The 18,090-nt window shown below is 41.0% G+C and overlaps 1 protein-coding gene across 1 annotated transcript in view; it reads left to right on the plus strand.

Moving 5' to 3' along the window:
• Positions 1–18,090, plus strand: part of Erc2 (ELKS/RAB6-interacting/CAST family member 2) — a 913,086-nt gene that overhangs the window by 313,090 nt on the left and 581,906 nt on the right. The window contains exon 6 of the mRNA XM_036199185.1: positions 11,848–12,003. Within this exon, the coding sequence (XP_036055078.1) occupies positions 11,848–12,003 (156 nt within the window). The remainder of the gene's footprint in view (positions 1–11,847; positions 12,004–18,090) is intronic.

The raw sequence follows: 18,090 nt of genomic DNA on the forward strand, positions 1-18,090 counted from the left end.
ATTCTTGTAGTATTGAACCCTCAGCTTTTGTCTTATGTCTTGGTCAGCAGAGTGCATACTAGTAGCCACTGTTTGCACCATTGCTGTTGCACAGTGCCCAGCCTGTTGTTTATTTAGGGACTGCAATTTCCTTCCTGATGTGCAACCCTACCAGTAGGTTTGAGAAGTCAACCACAGGCCTCATATGAACTTCCTTTTGCAAGTTGTGGTAATGACAGTGTACTGACCATCATAGGCCTCATCCCTAAGGCACAATCCCCTTTCCACATCCATCAGGCCACACTGGGGATGGTGTGGGCTGAATTCCTTTACTGCCTGTTGCTTTTTCCATGAAACAAGCTGGTTGAACACAGGAAGATTTGTGGTATGTTTCAGAGAACCTGAGAAAGCCTCTGCCCCAACCAGAGCCATGGCTAGGGCTAAAAGGAATAGGAAGAAGTTCAGGTTGGCTGCATGGCCAGAGAACATCTTCACCCAGTCTTCTTCCCAAAGAAGACTGGAAAAGAAATTGAGAGGGAAGTATTTATGTTTTAGACCTCCCTGAAATGCATTTGCTGCATTCGAGAGGCACATTTCTCTATCTGCTTTTTTTCAGAGGATGGGTAGCTAGAATCCAAATGCTCTTTGTACTGTGTGTGTGTGTGTGTGTGTGTGTGTGTGTGTGTGTGTGTGTGTGTGTGTGCTTTCATTTCAAAGAAGTTTTTGAAACCTCTTTATCCCTTATGTCTGTCCCTGACATCTTCACTGTTTTCTCTTGAAGTTGTTCTGCAATTGTCAGACAAAAAAGAACTGTGTGGAAGGAAGATCTTGAGTAGGCCAAGTGTCTAAAGTGGAGCTCCTTCTCTGAAGCCAGTCTTGCTTGAGGTTGGTCGGGAGACAATGGGGTCCCACCATGTGAATTAGTCTTCTATTTCAGGGAAAGTTGTCTGTCAAGGGAAGCATTCCAGTTGACTAGTTGAACTCTTAGACAGACTGCTACTCAATGGTCTCCTAGCTATAAAATGGCAAAAAATTGATAAGGTTATTAAGGAGGGTTACTTGAGAATCTGCTAGCATAGGGATTCTCTAAGTAATCAGTGAGCATTGGCTATTGTTGTTCCCAATTGCATTTTTAATACCAGAATAAACAAATGTTTGATTTTTCCCATGCTATTCCTTTCTGTATATTCAGGCAACACAAACTTATTTATGTGTTTATATTTTATCTAAGTGAAACGTAACTGGAAAATGCAGATATGAACATAAAACTTTTGATGTATTTTCCACGCTGAGAACTTTACAAACCAATGTATAGTCTTGCATCATTTTTCTCTGAAAGGGACCTGCTTATCTTAGAAGTCATTCATCATTTTTGCTACCTCTCTTGTGGGTGCTGAAGCAACAAGTCTCCAACTGGCACTACAGAGCCCGTTTGTCTCACTGTGTCACCGGCACACTGAAATGATTTCATCCTTAGCCACCATCCCTGTCCTGGTTATGTAATTTGGAAATCTAGGGAGCGGATGATTGAGGGGCAGTTCAACCTACTTGTCCAAATGGTGATCCAGTTTGTTTATTCTTGATATAGGTCCTCCCTGAATACTCTAGGTTGGCCTTGAACTTGCTATTCTCTTTCTGCAGCCTCTTAAGTGCTGAGATCCCAAGTGTATGCCATTAGGCCACAATTTCTCACTTTGTTATTACAGTTTCAGTGGAACTGACCCTGTTACTACTGATATCTTGAACCTGTCTTTGATGCTCATCTTTCTCAATTCTATTTACTGTCTAAGTTTCTGGGACTGTCCATAATCTCCATCAGTTTTTATTCCCCATACTTTTGATAATTCTTTTATTTATTTTTTTTCTAGCCTGGATCTTCAGCCATGGCTGAAGAATGCTTCACCACCAGTTTGGTGATTCCATCATCTCCGTGTTCATCTACACCAGCTTCTGTTTGGATCATTAACTCTACCCTCACCATCTTATTATCACCACATATGCCAGCTTATAAATGATGCCCAGTCATCCCCAGGAACACACTCCTAACTCAGTTCTGAGGATGGCTGTCATTCCATCTCCTCTTCCCTTTGTTTCTACCTCCTCTGTAGTGAAATGTGACATCCTTTTCTTTTTGTTTTTAGACAGACTCTCACGGTGTTACTCTGTAGACTAGGCTGGCCTCAAACCCATGGAGACCGCTTGCCTTTGCCTCTTGAATCCTTGTAGTAAGGTTTGTGCCACCACACCCAGCTGTAATCTGCATTTTTCAGTTTTGTCTGTTTCTTTTCTCCTCTTTGTTGTACAGCTCCTCATCATTTTCTGGTTCTTCTGAATGTTATAGGTTGAGCATCATAGTAAGTGCTTCTGCATTTGTAACTTCTGGCTGGCAAAAATTTTATCTTTCCTAAGTTAAACTAACTCAGAGCCAAAGCCCTCCTTAGGCTCTTGTGCTCTGTGAAGGATTTTGGACTCCAGAAAAATAAACTTAGCCCCTCCCTCTTTTTACACTTGTTTATATCCTTAGATAATCTTACATCTAACTATACCTTGGAACACTTTCATACTTACCTCTTATGCATCAGGTGACACAAGTCTTATTTATGCATTTTGGCAATCCAGTCAATGAATGGTTCAGATGTAGGCCTGTCCAGTTATTCGATATGTTGTAAGACCTGTCATTGGCAGGGTTTTGTTTTTGTTTTTTTGGTTCTTGTCAATGTCATACACCCATATTTTCCTTATTCTCAGAAAAGGAGAGAATGTTCTGTAGTTATGTCTTTTCCTTAAAAGACACCAGTTGGCCTTGCTAGAGTTATAAATTCACCCCTGGACCAGTCTCTGAGTCTTGAGATATGTGGTTCTTGTCTCCGGGCAGGGCCAAACAGTTGAAAATCCACTTAAATCACAGCAAGTTGGGCAAATACAGTTCCTAAAAGGAAAAAAAGTTGACCAGAAAAAAAGGCAAAATGAAACAACAGGAACTCCCCCTCCCCGCCTCACACACCAGATAAACAAAACCCCCAAGCAGTAGCTATGCAGATGATGCCTCCACTGTGGTTACTCTTCTGGAAGCTTTCCATGTTGTCTTCCACTTAATTCTCATAGCAATGTTAGGAACATGGTCACCAGGTTTGACCAGGTGGAATCCAAATAGAAGCTGCCATCTTGACCTTTGTACCGACGGGACTAGAGAATGGACAGACAGTGCTGGTGTGGTGTGATGATGGTGCTGTCTCTTCACTCCTGGGGGGCGTCAATGCCTGATAATATTTCCCAAGCATTATAAACATTTGTAAGTTTCTTAGCACATTCAGAAGCACATTCTAATTTCAGAGAGGCTGAATATCCCATCTCAAAATTTAAAAGCCTGAGATCTGCACCTAGGTGTGTGGCTCCTGCAGGCTAAGTTTTTACCTTCTTATGCAGTGTGTCTGAGTTTTTATCATTCTTTCTTCCTCAAAGATTTATGAATTTCATGGTTATGTGTAATTTGCCTGCACGTATATATGTGTACCATGTGAATGCCTGTGGAAATTACAGATGGTTGTGAGCCTATGTGGGTGTTGGGAATCAAACCCAGGTCCTCTGCAAGAACAAGTACTTTTTTTTTGTTATTTTTTCTTTTTGTTTATTCTTCTCTCATTTGTACATTCCAACTGCAGCCTCCCCACCCTCTCCTCCCAGTTCACCCGCTACCTCTTCTTTCCCCCAGATCCACTGCTCCTCTGTTTCCTTTCAGAAAAGAGCAGGCCTCCTAGGTACTCTTAATAGATGAACCATCTCTCCAATCCCATTAACTTCTTTTGTTAGGTCTAAGTCTGTTAGGAATAACAATAAATTCATATACAGAGGTCATCCTTTCAAAAGCCATACAGTATAACTAGTACCATAAGAGATATGCACTTTTTCATGGTTTCATATCAGTACCATGTATGTCATAGTCAGGGTGGCAGGAAGGACATGGTCCAGAGCAAGGGTTTCATAGCAATGAGTCAGTATAGACGAATGAGACTATGATAAGTGACTAACTTGCCTTTAATTGGTTGGAATCTAAGCTGATTCCATGTCTGTACATTTTCCCATGAAGGAGCAGATATTTTACAAACAGATAAGCACAGAAATGTCATCTAGAACCTGGCATGCCCTTTGTCATCTTCTAATCTAGGTTACTATCTATCTGTTCATAGTTTGATTAGGACCAAGACAATGAGGTTTTGGTTTCTTGGTATGTATTTTTTTTTCTTCAAATACGTTGTGGGCCTAACTCAGATTCTTTCTAGAATACTTGGCTGGGGCTTGTGCAACCATGGTTAAACCTCACACTGTAGGGCCTTCCAGAGCTAAGACATGACTCAGCTAGCTTAAGATTCAGGGCTACACGGTTGTGTTTGCATCTGCAAGAAGATGACTTTTAAAGGTTGAGCCTTCTCAAGCCTCTGTGGTATCCAGTAATAAAAGTTTGGAATTCTAGTCTAAATAAAATGTGATATAATTTCGTAGGACTGTTTCCTGAGCGTCACATCATATCTTCTTTAAGCCAGTTTGGGCCTATGTTGATCAGTGCCTGCTGGCTGATATGTGGCCATGGTGAGTCCCATGCTCTCTGAAAGCTGTTTCTGTATTCTCTCTTGTCCTGATATGATAATGAAACCCATACGTAATTCCTGCTGTATTCAGAGGAAAGTACATTGTGATGCTTAGAATTCACACAATTGTTACATTTTGTGATGAACTGATATTTCTTTTTAAAAAATCTTCCGCCCACTTGCTGTTTCAGCCTTCAGTTCCTAGAGAGGAATTGAAATCTGTTCCTTGCTGTTTAAGGGGAACATGATGTTTGACAAGCACAGGAAGAGTTACTATGGCATTCTGACTGCCATAGTTGATCCAGGCAGTTTCCTCACAGGATTGCTGTGTCCATGTGCCAAGTTGAACAGCCTTTGAAAGTAGGTTTGTATTTCTGTACATGTGTTTGTTCATCCAGTAAGTTACTCTGGTCTCTTTGCATTGAATCTTGTCTGTGGTGCTTGATGGACCCCTGCAGTCCTTCAGGGCACTAGCATCTCCTTGTGACCCTGGGAAAAGGCAGGTTAAGATTTCATCGTTTCGAGTTGGAGCCCGAGATTTTTGCATGTCTGAAAAGACCCCAGGTGATCCCCAGGCTGCTGGTGACAGGCTCCTTCGTGAATAACGAGGATCCAGACTATATCCCTTCGCTGAGAGAGAAGGATGCCCAAAAATCTTGTTCCGATTTCCCTGCTATCTCCCATACCTGGCAAAGTGATTGATACTAAGTAGATGTCCAATGTACATTTATTGAGTGAATGGGTGGATATGTGAGAGAACTCCCTGTGTCTAAGTTTAATATCAATCTGAAGCATATCTCTCTTAGAAAGTCCTGGATTCTTAGAAAAAGAAAAGAAGCTTGCTGGACCTCCCTGCTCAGCTTGCAAATGCATTGCTCAGTGGTTCTCAGCAGCTGTTGCTAACATTCGTGGCTGGGTTGAGTTACCATGGTGAGACTATGGAGAAATGGCTGCTAGGAGTATGGTCTTGTGGCTTAATTTTTACTTGTATATCAGCTACTTATTTTAGCTGGTGGATGTAAAAATGGTCTTTAGTGCAAATCATTAAAGGGAAGCTATGACCTACACTTTGTGTAAAATTTTACAAGCATTATTTTATGAATGTATAAAAAAATTTAACTTGTAAGAGGTCAGACATTTCCCCTAATAGGGAGCAGAAACAAACATATTTTAGATTCCCCCACCCTCAGTATCTTAAAATATTATTACAGTCTATAGCCAACATATAGCATTGAAACAAGACAACTTTATGGGTGTCATATCTCATGGCTGCTGAGAAGGTATTAATTCAGACATGAGGGGTGCATTCAAGATGATGAGAGTCTATGGAATTGTTTTATGCCCTAGTCACTGCAGATTCTCAGTCCCCCCACCTCCTCTCCTACCTCCCGTCTTCCCTCCTTCCCTCCCTGTATACATCCTTCCTTTTCCCTTCTCTCTCTCCTTTTCTTTTTCCTCATTACCCACCACTTCTCCTATATCTGTCTATATAGCCTAAGCCAGCCTTAAATTTGTAATCCCTCTTCCTCAACCTCCCAAGAGCTATCTATGGTTATAGGGATTATAGGCATATGCCCCCCAGCTTAGTTAGTGACCACTTTTGAGTGACAGAAGCTGATTCGGTAATCTGAATATTTAAGTCCTACTTGTTTTAAGTTTGGATAATTGAAGAATATTTTCCCTTGACAAGTCCAAATCATTGGTTTCTGTTTTATTGAGTCATAGCATTGTGTGCGTATGTGGTACATATGTGTGTTTGTGCTCCTATGTGAACATATTGAAGTTGGAGGTCAACATCTGGTGTTTTCCTTGATTGTTCTCTGCATTATGTTTTGAGTCATGGTCTCTTTGTGAACCTGGAGCTCACCAACAAGGCTGATCTTGCTAGCTAGCAAGTTTCAAAGGCCTCCTGTCCCTGTCTCCCCAGCTCTGGGATTACAGGTGTGTGCCTGTCTTTTTAACACAGGTGCTAGGGACCCAAACTCAGGTCCTCATGCTTACGTGGAAGGCACATCACCAACTGAACCATTCTCTCCAGCCCCACTCTGTTTAGAAAAAGACCCGATGGCTAAAGGTGATGAACCTGGATGAACCTGAGCAAACACTTTGCTGTAGTATTCCTCAGAGTTGCAGACATTGAGACTCTCCAACAGACATTTCTCAGACTCACCAGGCCTTGGCACAGAGCTTTTAGGTACTAGAAATTATTCTGTATTGTATTTTGTTACTTTGTCTCTAACTCAAAGGCAGTCCCTAAATGTTGTGTTTCTGGAGGATGTTTACTTGTGAAACAACCTATGTGTGTTTGAAAACTATAACAGATTGTTTAAAATGTGAGTCATTAGCAAATGTAACAGTATTCAGATTCTAGAGAGTAAATACATCTCTACCTTTCAGGACTCTGGGGATTTTACAACCTGTTGTCATTGTTTTTTTTCGATCTTCCTTGCAGACCATGGCTTAAAGCTACTGCATATGTTCTTTGGGCCACTGCTTCCAGAGGGAATGTCTGTACACTGCACTTCCATGGTCCTCTGGTCACACACACGTCATAGCCTCACAGACTTTCTGAAAACAAAAGATAAGATTCCTTCTCCCTAGATTCTTGGAGCCGGGGCATGTAACAGGCAAGGAACATGATGGCCATTGTCTGATTTTCAAGCTTAGTTTCCTCACTCTCTCTGGGTTGATTTTGAACATCTTGTACTCAGCCAAACCCAAACTCTACCTCTGTGCTTTGTATCTGTCTTCTTCTGTAGATCCTAAAGTGTTCACCTATTCAAGTTTGTCTTGGATATTTTTGCGCTTGTGAGTTTTGGGAATGAGTTTTTTGCCCTTGAAGTAGATTTCTACTGTAGGGACCAGATTATAAATAAGGACAGAATAAATAGATCCTTCCAGAGTAGCCATTTCCTTTTTTATTCTTCTTTTTCCCTTTTGCATTTTGGGATGCCTGTAGCTAAAGAAAAAACAAGTTTATGACAAAAAGAGAAAACAAAAGTTGCTAATTTAAGGAAATTATTGAAGCGAAAAATATTCTGTTGCACTGTTTTCTAAACTTTAAGCTCAGATGCATGTAGATTTAGAAGCCTCCTTCTGGGAATAAACTTCCTGTCTGGACTCATCTGATTTTTGCTCCACAGTATGTAATTCTTCAGCATCAGGTGGAGAGGTCCCTTCTAACCTGTTAGGAGTTGCTAGTTGTGGCTATTGCTAAGTAGAGCTCATGAACTGACTTAGGAGCAAAACTGAAGGCTCAGAGGACACAGGCTCTTCTCTTTTTGCCCACACAGTTGAGACCTGAAATCTTACTGGAAAGATGGCTCAGCCGTTAAGAGCACTGGCTGTTCTTCCAGAGGTCCTGAGTTCAATTCCCAGCAACCACATGGTGGCTCACAGCCATCTGTAATGAGAGCTGGTGCCCTCTTCTGGCCTGCAGGCATACATGGAGACAGAACACTGTATAAATAAATAAATAAATAAATAAATAAATAAATAAATAAATAAATAAATCTTTTTTTTTTAAAAAGAGAGAGGAGAACTGCAAGTTTTACTACTGTAACATACACACATCCTTAGTCACATAAGTACGATCATCTCAGACTCGGGAGATTTTTATATAGGGGGAGAAGGAAACTTAATTTTCTCTTTACACTTAACACAGCTACATTCTTATAAAGATTGAATTCAGTGCTGGGCGGCGGTGGTGCATGCCTCTAATCCCAGCACTGGGAGAAAGAGCCAGGTGGGATCTCTGTGAGTTCAAGGTCAGCCTGGTCTACAGAGCAAAATCCAAAACTGCATGGAGAAACCCTGTCTCAAAAAACAAACAAACAAACAAAACAAAACAAAACAAAACAGATTGAATTTAGCTTGTGTAAGTGCTTATTGTTTATATTTAGATACATGTAAATCTCATGAGTGCCAATTTGTATTTCAACAGAGTGATTCCTCTGTGTGTGTGTGTGTGTGTGTATAAATCAGTACTTTTTGTGTATATGTGTGACACAAGTGTGTAGCTATTTTTTTCTTTACTCTTTGGGCTTTCTACTCTTAGAGGGGACCACCACCTGGCTCCCAAATAAACACACACACACACAGGCTTATTCTTTCTTATGATTGCCTGGCCTTAGCTTGGCTTGCTTCTAGCCAGCTTTTTTGAACTTAAATTACCCCATCTATCTTTTGACTCTGGGCTTTTTTCTTTTTCTGTTTCTGTATATCTTTCTTTATTTCTTACTCTGTGGCTGGCTATGTAGCTGGGTGGCTGGTCCGTGACGTCCTCCTCCTTCTCTTGCTCCTCAATCTTTCTTCCCCAGATTTCTCCTCCTACTTATTCTGTGTTTGCCAGCCCCACCTGTCCTTTCTCCTGCCTTGCTGTTGGCCTTTCAGTTCTTTATTAGACCATCAGGTGTTTTAGACAGGCACAGTAACACAGCTTCACAGAGTGAAATGCAATATAAAAGAATGCCACACATGTTTGCGTCATTAAAACAAATGTTCCACAGAATAAACAAATGTAACACAGCATATAATATTCTACAACACAAGCGTGTGTGCAGTGGACATGCTCACATGTATACTTACACATGGAGGCCAGAGGAGAGACTCAGGTGTTGTTTGGGTACCATTCAGCTTGTGTTTTGAGACAGGATCTCTCAATGGTCTGAGCTCACTACAAAGGTTAGGCTAACCAGCCAGTAGACCAGAGGGATCCATTCTGCCCCCATCATGCCTGGGTCCTTTTTTTTTTTTTTAAACTGTAGATTCTGGAGGTCACACTCAGGCTCTTATACTACAAGGCAACCACTTTACCAATAAATTCTCTCCCCAGCCCATCTTGATTACTGTCTTAAATAACACCCTTTCCTATGTTTTAGGTATAATCTTAAGGTTGTTATGGGAATCAATAAGTGTATTAATCATTGTCTGTGTAATTTTTCAAGTTTTTAATAACCTTGAACATGTCTCATTTTTAGAGTTAGGAAACTTTTTTTTTTTTCCAAGACAGAGTTGCTCTGTGTGGCTTTGGAGCTTTTCCTGAATCTCACTTTGTAGACCAGACTGGCCTTGAACTCACAGAGATCTGCCTGGTTCTGCCTCCCAAGCGCTGGGATTAAAGGCATGCGCCACCACTGCCCGGCTGAAACTTGTTATTTTTAAGTGATTCACTTTGAAGATTATTGTGAGTTTTTAGAAATTTTTATAGTCTCTTGATTACTGCTGCTGCTGCTTTTCTGCCTCCTCCTGTTCTGTCTTTCATAGCTCAGAACTGAAGCAAGTCAGTCAGTGAGGCTCCCAGTGTCTGTCTCCCAGAGCTTCCTTAACAAGCTGGATTGGGAAGAGTCACCAGTGGGGCTCTGGAGGCTGGCAGGGTGAGATGAGGGTGCCCACCTTACAGGCTCTGGTGAAGACCTTCTTCCTGACTGCAGATGGCCACCTTCTTTCTCTGCTCATATGTGGAAGAGAGCAAGAGAGAAAGAGGAAATTCTAGTGTCTTTTCTCACGAGAACACTACTGTGATCCCAAGGGCGCTGTCCTCATGGCCTCATCTGACCTACCCTATATCCCACATCCAAATTCTGTCACGTTAGAGGCTAGGGCATCATATAACTTCAAAATAACAATTCCCTTCCCGAAATTAGAACTTACACCAAAGCTTGAGAAATACTGATGGGCTGTGTGTGAAAATGGTGTACCTTTGGGTAGTAGGATACACAAGATTTTCTTAAGTCTTAATTAATTGACAAAATGTTGTTTTATAACTGAAAAAAACCACAGTATTATTGTTTTTGAACGAAGACAAAACTCTGGACTGTAGGATTTCATAATAGTTTTGAAATTTTCAGATTTAAATTTTGTTTTTATGGGATTTTCCTGAGAATTAATTGAAATACCTACTGTGTTAAGCATTTGGTTCTGGACCCATAATAGAGCCCAATAAGTCATTGCCATCCTTCCTCTGTTCCTTCCTCTTTTATACAGTTACATTGTAGATAGTAATAACAATTGCTACTAAACTGGCATGTGAGTCATACTGGGCATGCACCATAGAAAAGGGAATCTACAGTGGCCACAGAAAAAGACAGGCACATTTAGTTGTAATATTTTTTAAAGTGGGTTAATAAATGTAGAAACCAGGTGTTGTGTTTATATTTAATTAATTTTTTAGGTTCTTAGGAAGTAAATTATTAAAGAACTATTGGCTCATTTTCGTTAATGTTTAATGACAAATTTAACACTAATTACTTGCGTCTTTGTAGTATGATGTAGGCAAATGGAGACACTGGGAATCTTAGGATGACTTTAAACATCTTGTCTCTCACTCTGAAAGCTTTGGGCAATGTTTTCTGTTGTGCTTAGTGGCTTGCCCTGTAAGAGCCCTCTATTCTGTACTTTCTCAAGCATCGTTTCTTATTACGCATTCTCTTGTGTATAGAGTCTGTCACTGGATGTTTTTTCTCAATTAATCCCACATCTGAATGTAATATTTCTCGTTTTTCGGGTCTGTAAATCAATAGGTTAGAAATGGCTTGCAAGTTAGTCATGTTTTTTGTCACGTAGGGACCTGACTGCTGGCCAAATAAATCACGATGTTGTGATATATTATTTCCAGTTGTTATAAATTTTCAATATTTATTGTATCAGTCATACAAAGTCAGGATTCAGTTATTTAATTTCACTCATGTCTGTATTTCAGATGAGAATCCCTCTCTCCATTAGTGAGTTTGAATTTCCTTCTCTTTTGGAGTCAAATTCCAAGCATGCCTGTAACAAGCAGCCAACAGAATTCTAAACAGAAACAAGCAGGAACAAACTGCTTCTGTGTTTACAGGTGGACTAAAACATGTACTCTGGTTAACTATATCCAAAATTACAAATTTTTCACTGATATATTATATATATAATAACTTATAACTATAACTATAACTATAACTATAACTATAACTAACTAACTAACTAACTAACTAACTATATATAGTTTTTGCCACTGTTGCTTAGTAACCTGGTTCCTGGACCTTAGTGAAACATGTCTATTTTACTCTTTGTATTGTGGGCACGTGATGTTCATTGATCATTCAAGCATTTACCTGACAAGTGATCCTCAGACGTGAAAACATAAGATCTTTTAGACCCCAGGCTTGTTCAGCAGCATGGCTAATGCCCCACTACCAGAGTTGCCATCTCAAATTCTATTTGGGCAATGATGAAATAAAAAAACAAAAAAACAAAACAACAACAACAAAAAAACCCTCCAACTTTCTTTCCCTTTTATCAACAGGACACAAAAATTGCTTCATTGGAGCGAAACATCCGGGACCTGGAGGATGAGATCCAGATGTTGAAAGCCAATGGCGTGCTCAACACAGAGGACCGTGAGGAGGAGATCAAACAAATTGAGGTGTACAAAAGCCACTCCAAGTTTATGAAGACCAAGGTAGGTCCTGGAGTCTCAGCCTCTCATGGCCTCAATTCGAGGAGAAAGTTATGGCTAACCTGCATGCTTCTTCAAAGACCCACACAGTCTGCCTTGTGTCACATGACATACATGGATAGTGAAGAAGAACATGGGAAGATTTAAATTCAGAATTAAAGGATCTAAGAGACGGTCTGAGGAAATCTTTAGTGGAGTGTCTACTCTTCAAGGTTTGGGGTGGGTTCCCTTGTGTGTCTCTGTCTCTGGAGTTCACAGGTTTTTAGTCTCTCCCACATCTCCAGCTACCTGGACTTTTTTCTCTGAATTGCTGCTCTGCCTGGTTCTTGCCCATCCCTGGACAATGCTGTCTGAGAAGATACTGTTCTCACAAGCTGTTAGCATATTTTAGTGCTATTAAGATATCCTGGTTTGCTTTTTTTTTTTTTTTTAAAGGATACCCTGGTTTTAGTGTAATACAAATAATTTTAAGCATCAGTGCTTCTGTTTAGTCCAATTATTCAACTTTTCTAAGCTGGAGTTTCTTTATTTGTGAAATGGGAATCAGAAAAGTAGCTTCATCACTAAGCTGCTTTGGTATTCCCCAGAGATTATTCATTTAAAGCAGGCAGTCAGCCTTGCCTAGTTTCCAGGGCATGGCTACCTGTGTTCTTGTTTCTCTCTTGGTTACTCTTCAATATTTAGGAAGCCTTATTAGAGTAACCTGCTCCATTAGTTTATATCATCATTGCTCACTCAAAGAACTGGTTCCTGTTTGTCAGAATCTAACTTTGGGCTATATGTGGATTAGAAGATCTGAAATGATCAGTTTTACATGCACATAACCATTAGGTTTATGAGTAGCCACAAATAGATCTTTTGAGACTTTGAGATGGTTTTGAAATTTGTTTTGAAAATAGATTCTTCTGTCATACAATACATTCCAATCACAGTTTGGATGCAATGGATAGCGATGAAATACAGTTCCCTTCCTTCTACGCCTCCTAGTTCCCCCAACCTCCCTTCTTGCACAGATCCACTCTCCCCCATTTTCCTTTTCAGAAAAGAACAGGCCTCCAAAAGATGAGAACCAAACAGGACAAAACAAGGTACGATAAGACAAGGCAAAAGTCCTCACTGATGCCTGGACAAGGCAACCCAATGGGACAAAGCAGAGCAGGCAAGAGTCAGAGACACACCCACTTCCACTGTTAGGAGTCCCACAAAACACCAAGCTATTATCTATGACATATACACAGATCTGGAGCGGACCCAGGCAGGCCCATTGACTGCCACGTCAGTCTCTGTGAGCCCATGTTTTCCCTGCTTAGTTGAGTCAGCGGGCCGTGCTCTCCTGGTGTCCTCCATCCCTGCTGACTTCTACCACCTTTCCTCCCCATCTTCCATGGGGTCCCCTGACCTCCAAGGGGAGGGGCCCAATGGAGATCTCCAATTTAGACTCTCTCTGCATAATTTCTGACTGTATTTTTCTGTTTCTCTGATAAGCCATTTTGTTTCTGAAGGTAATCACCACTTGAGCGGACTCAGGCCATCTCTAGCTTGTCTTTGCTAGCAGAGAGGGGTGGTTTTGTCATGCAGCCACACTTTCTGCCTCTATAAAATGGGGCAGGTACTGCCAGACCTAGAAAATGGCTTACAAGGATTAAATGGGAGATAAAAAAGACAATGTAATTAAGGTGCCTGGCTCAAAAAAAGTGGCTAACAATTGTAATTATTCTTGAAGAACTATAACCCAATTAATAATAGTGATGAAATACTGTTATTGTTGAACTGACTTGGAAAGTGAATACAAATAAAAATATGTTATACCTCATAAAAATGTTAGACTGATAAACATTAGCTAAATGTACTAGTAAGAGTCAATTTTTATGTTTTCTGGTTGAAAACATGTTCTTATTGGATTGGACCATAACATTTATTGCTTATTTCTTTATGGACGTTTCTTGATTCTCCTACAGTGAGGAGTAAGTAGGATTCCTACTTAAGCTTGGGAATGCTACCTGCAGTAGTTTGGAGGGAAATACTTAAATTAGCTGTCAAGTAAGCCATGTACCCTCAGTTTGATATTGACCTGGAAGGTGGACCTAGGGTAGGTTGAGGGAGGGAGGGCCTCTGGAAATTCCTGTGATTAAAGTAGGTAGCACTGAAGACCTAAATTATTTTTATAAACCTAGCACCATAGCAAAACCAGGACAGCATATTTTGGGAGAAGGTGGAAGACTTGAGCTGTAAAAAAAACCAACAGAGTTTTAGAATTTGAACTGGTGGGAAGGCAGGAGTATCAGAGGGCTTGGAAATCCTGGTGTCTAGCAAGTCCTTTGGCACATAAACATCAGCCTCCAGAGCCAAGGCTCCTTGAAAGACTTCCAGTCTTATGCAACCCTTCCTTGATGGAGACTCACATTTCTGCTCCGCCTCCAAAGGCTTAGAGGATTTGGACTGTGAAACCCAAGTCTAAGAGGCCATCAAAAGCACTAGTTACTTTCAGGCGCATCATTAAACTGCTGAGAATGCAATGAGGCATATCAGTAATTGCTTTTCCAAAGAGTGATGGCACTCTTTGCTGTAGAAGGCTTTATTCCTAGCCTCAGACAACCTTCATCTACTGATCTTAGGATTTCTCGGTTAGCTCCTCTCCCTGTCTTCAGTGTTTGTCAGAGGTGCCACTGTGCTGTTCTGGATCTCCCCTTCTATTCTGAATTTGTAACACATTTTTATAAACCTCTGACAGATTACAAACCTCATAACCCACCGCATGATAATAGGCATGTCACTTTCTTGACACCAGGGGGAATGTACCTGCAGTGAAAGCTGTTTGCCTTGGCTGAGCCTGTCTTTCAGGGTGTTGGCTGTGTCACAGTTTGAAGTGGGGGAGGAATTCTCAGACAGGGTAAAGTGTGTCTGATGTCCACATGGACTTCATATGAGGCAGGTGATGTAATTCCAATGGGCTTTTCTTCTGGCCATCACAGAGAAGCCTTCCCTGGCTTCAAGCCTCATGGATATTTGATTGCATCACTTTCCATTTTTATTGAGTTCATGGCTGTAAAAGAAGCAAAAGGCATATTTTTGGAAATATGTGAGTTTCTTTTTTTTTTTTTTACCCTATAAATGTATTCCCTTCAGAAAATCCTTTTTCAGTTATTGTCTGCATAAATATTTATTTAAAATTTACCTCATGGCAATGATAGTCTGAAAGCTATTTTGAAGAGCCTGCCTGTTTAATATTTATAGACTGAAGCATCTTTATCACCATCAGCCCATTTTTTGTGGAAGAAAGTAGGGGTGTGTGTGTGTGTGTGTGTGTGAATGTGTGTGTGTGTGTGTGTGTGTGTGTGTGTGTGAATGTGTGTGTGTGAATGTGTGTGTGTGTGTGTGTGTGTGTGTGTGTGTGTGTGTGTGTGTGTGTGTGTAGCCTGCCTCACACTTCCTGTTCCCTCTCTTCTGTGGATTAGGAGCTTTCATTTATACCCTTTCCCCAACCCCAGAATGGCATTCTGCTTGGGTGTTTGTGGTAGTTTTCACAGACAGGCTTGGGACAATCAACAATGTCTTTGCTTAACACATACTGAGCTGATAACCTTTGGAGCTTTCCAGCGGAATGGGTTTCATATGTGCACTGGCTGTATGCTGTGCCTCAGCTGAACAGACTATGATTTGGGTCCACGGCCCTGGTCCTGTGGGTCACAAAAGAGCTTAATTTTTCTTAAATTATCATTTTAGGTAATCCTAATTCTGACCGGCTCTCTCTTTATTTACATTCTGTTCTTGTCGGTCCTCGGGAGAGGGAACTCTTTGTTCTGTTCCACATAGAAAGTGGGTTCAGGGTTCTAACCTCAGGGGTGCTATGTAGTTGGCACATGCTCACCTGGGAAGCGTTCACTAGGCTTACATTCCCATCAGTAAGCCACAGGCAGTCTCCCTGGAAGCCTTTGAGTCCTTCTCAGGACCACTTTCTCTTCAGCCCTCCATCAGTCCTTTCCATTTGGTAAGCTAGGAAATGGGTTCCCTGATGCCATGGGACTTCTTGCTAGTGGTTTGCCTTTCATATTTTGGTTTTCCGTCTGTATGTACTGCAGTAGTTATTTTTCTGGTTGTTGTGAGAAAAACCCTGTGACAAAATCAACGAAGTGGGAACGGCTTCTTTGACTGTCAATTTTAGAGTGTGCTCGATCATTGCAAGGAGGTCAAGGCAGCAGGGATTTGAAGAGCTAGTCACATCTTCAGTGGAGAGCAGAGAGAATGAGGGCATGCGTGCTTGAGATTTTTCCCACTCTCACACCATTCAGAACCACCTCCTAGGGAACGGTGCTGCCCACCAGGGGCTAGTCCTCCCACATCAGTAAGCCCAGTGAAGAAAATCTCTCACAGGCATGCCAACAGGCCAACCTAGGCTAGACGGTTCCTCATTTAGATTCCCTTCCTAGGTGATTTTACAATGTTTCAAGCTGCCAATTAATCCTAATTGTCACATCTGTTTTTCTGGTGAGTGTTGCATCCCAAAGGAACCCTTCTGAAGATAGCAGTCTCGCTCCAGGTGCCATATAGTACCCACTCACAGTCTCCCTCAAAGCACCAGTGTGCTCATGCTCAGATGCTGTCTGTGTGACTTAGGAGTTGCTTATGCCATTTTTTTTGTTGCTGAAAACAACAAAATGCCAAGTGAAATATATATTAAAAGCATTAAAATATATGAGCTGTTAAGGAATCTCAAGGGCTAAAACTAAGCTATGGTGGAACTTGCCTTGTAGGTAGAGAACTAGTTGTTCATTCATCAGGTGGGTAGACTTGAGTTTTGGTTTTCACAGCCACGAGGACATTGGAGAAAGGTGACTAGCTGGACTAGTTCAGATGAAGTAGTCATAGGAATGCTACTGCCAGCACCACATTAAACCTGGCATCCCAGATATCTACACGCTTAGTGGAAGGAGAAACCAAAAGTAACCCTCCTACTCCATGCACCTACGTATTTTCCAAGGGACTCCAGGAAAAATGGTCTGTTTTGAAAATTTGAGCTCAAAAAACATTGAATAAGATCCTTTTTTCCCCTCTGAGACATGGTTGGATCACGTGTGGATACACTGTGTGACCTGATCCAGAACTTTCTGAATGGTCACATGACTGGTGCCAGTCTCAAGTATCTCTCCAAAGTTTTTTTCTTTTTCTTTTTTTTTTTTTAAAATATTTTTGGTTGTGAGCCTAGCCTTTAATGGCTGAGCCATCTCTCCAGCCCTCTTTTTTTTTTTAAATCATACAATCTGCAAGAAAAACAATAGAAAAAGGGAAACAATAGAATTAGAAATTATAACACAGCCTGTGAAATAAGTGTGCTCTTTACATTTAAATAAAGGAAATTATTGAAATCTAAAGAATGGTTAATCAAGAGACTCTAAAAATACCAAGCAGTTTTTTTTTTTTTTTCAGAGCTGAGGACTGAACCCAGGGCCTAGCGGTTGCTAGGCAAGCACTCTACTACTGAGCTAAATCCCTAACCCCCACTTTTTAAAAATTTATTATGTATACAGCATGTATGGCTGCAGGCCAGAAGAGGGCGCCAGATCTCATTATAGATGGCTGTGAGCCACCATGTGGTTGCTGGGAATAGAACTCAGGGCCTCTAGAAGAGCAGTCAGTGCTCTTAACCACTGAGCCATCTCTCCAGCCTCACCAAGCAGTTTTTATGATAACCAAATAAAATACCTAAAGACAGATTATAAAAACAGAAATTGAAAAGTATAGTCAGCAGTTTAAACATTTGAGCTGCCATAGCAGAAGGGAGATTTAATAAACTAGGAAACAGAGCAGAGGAAATTAAATAAGAGAGAGAGAAAGGAAAGACTTTGGAGAAAAATAGTATCTAACAAGGTCCCCTCTGAGCCTCACCAGAGCTCACATACTGGGAGAGAGACGTGTGTGTGTGTGTGTGTGTTAGGGGGATCACTATTAGTAGCCATTAGCCATTCTGGACAAGGTGAAGGTTTCAGATTTCCCAAAACTGATGGTAACTGTAGGTCCAAACTACATAGGCAGGGTGCATACAGAGAAACCTCTATGTATGCATCAAGATAGAACTACATCATTTCAGAGGCA

Source organism: Onychomys torridus, chromosome 9 (genome assembly GCF_903995425.1).
Source record: "Onychomys torridus chromosome 9, mOncTor1.1, whole genome shotgun sequence".
NCBI classification, from domain to species: Eukaryota; Metazoa; Chordata; class Mammalia; order Rodentia; family Cricetidae; genus Onychomys; species Onychomys torridus.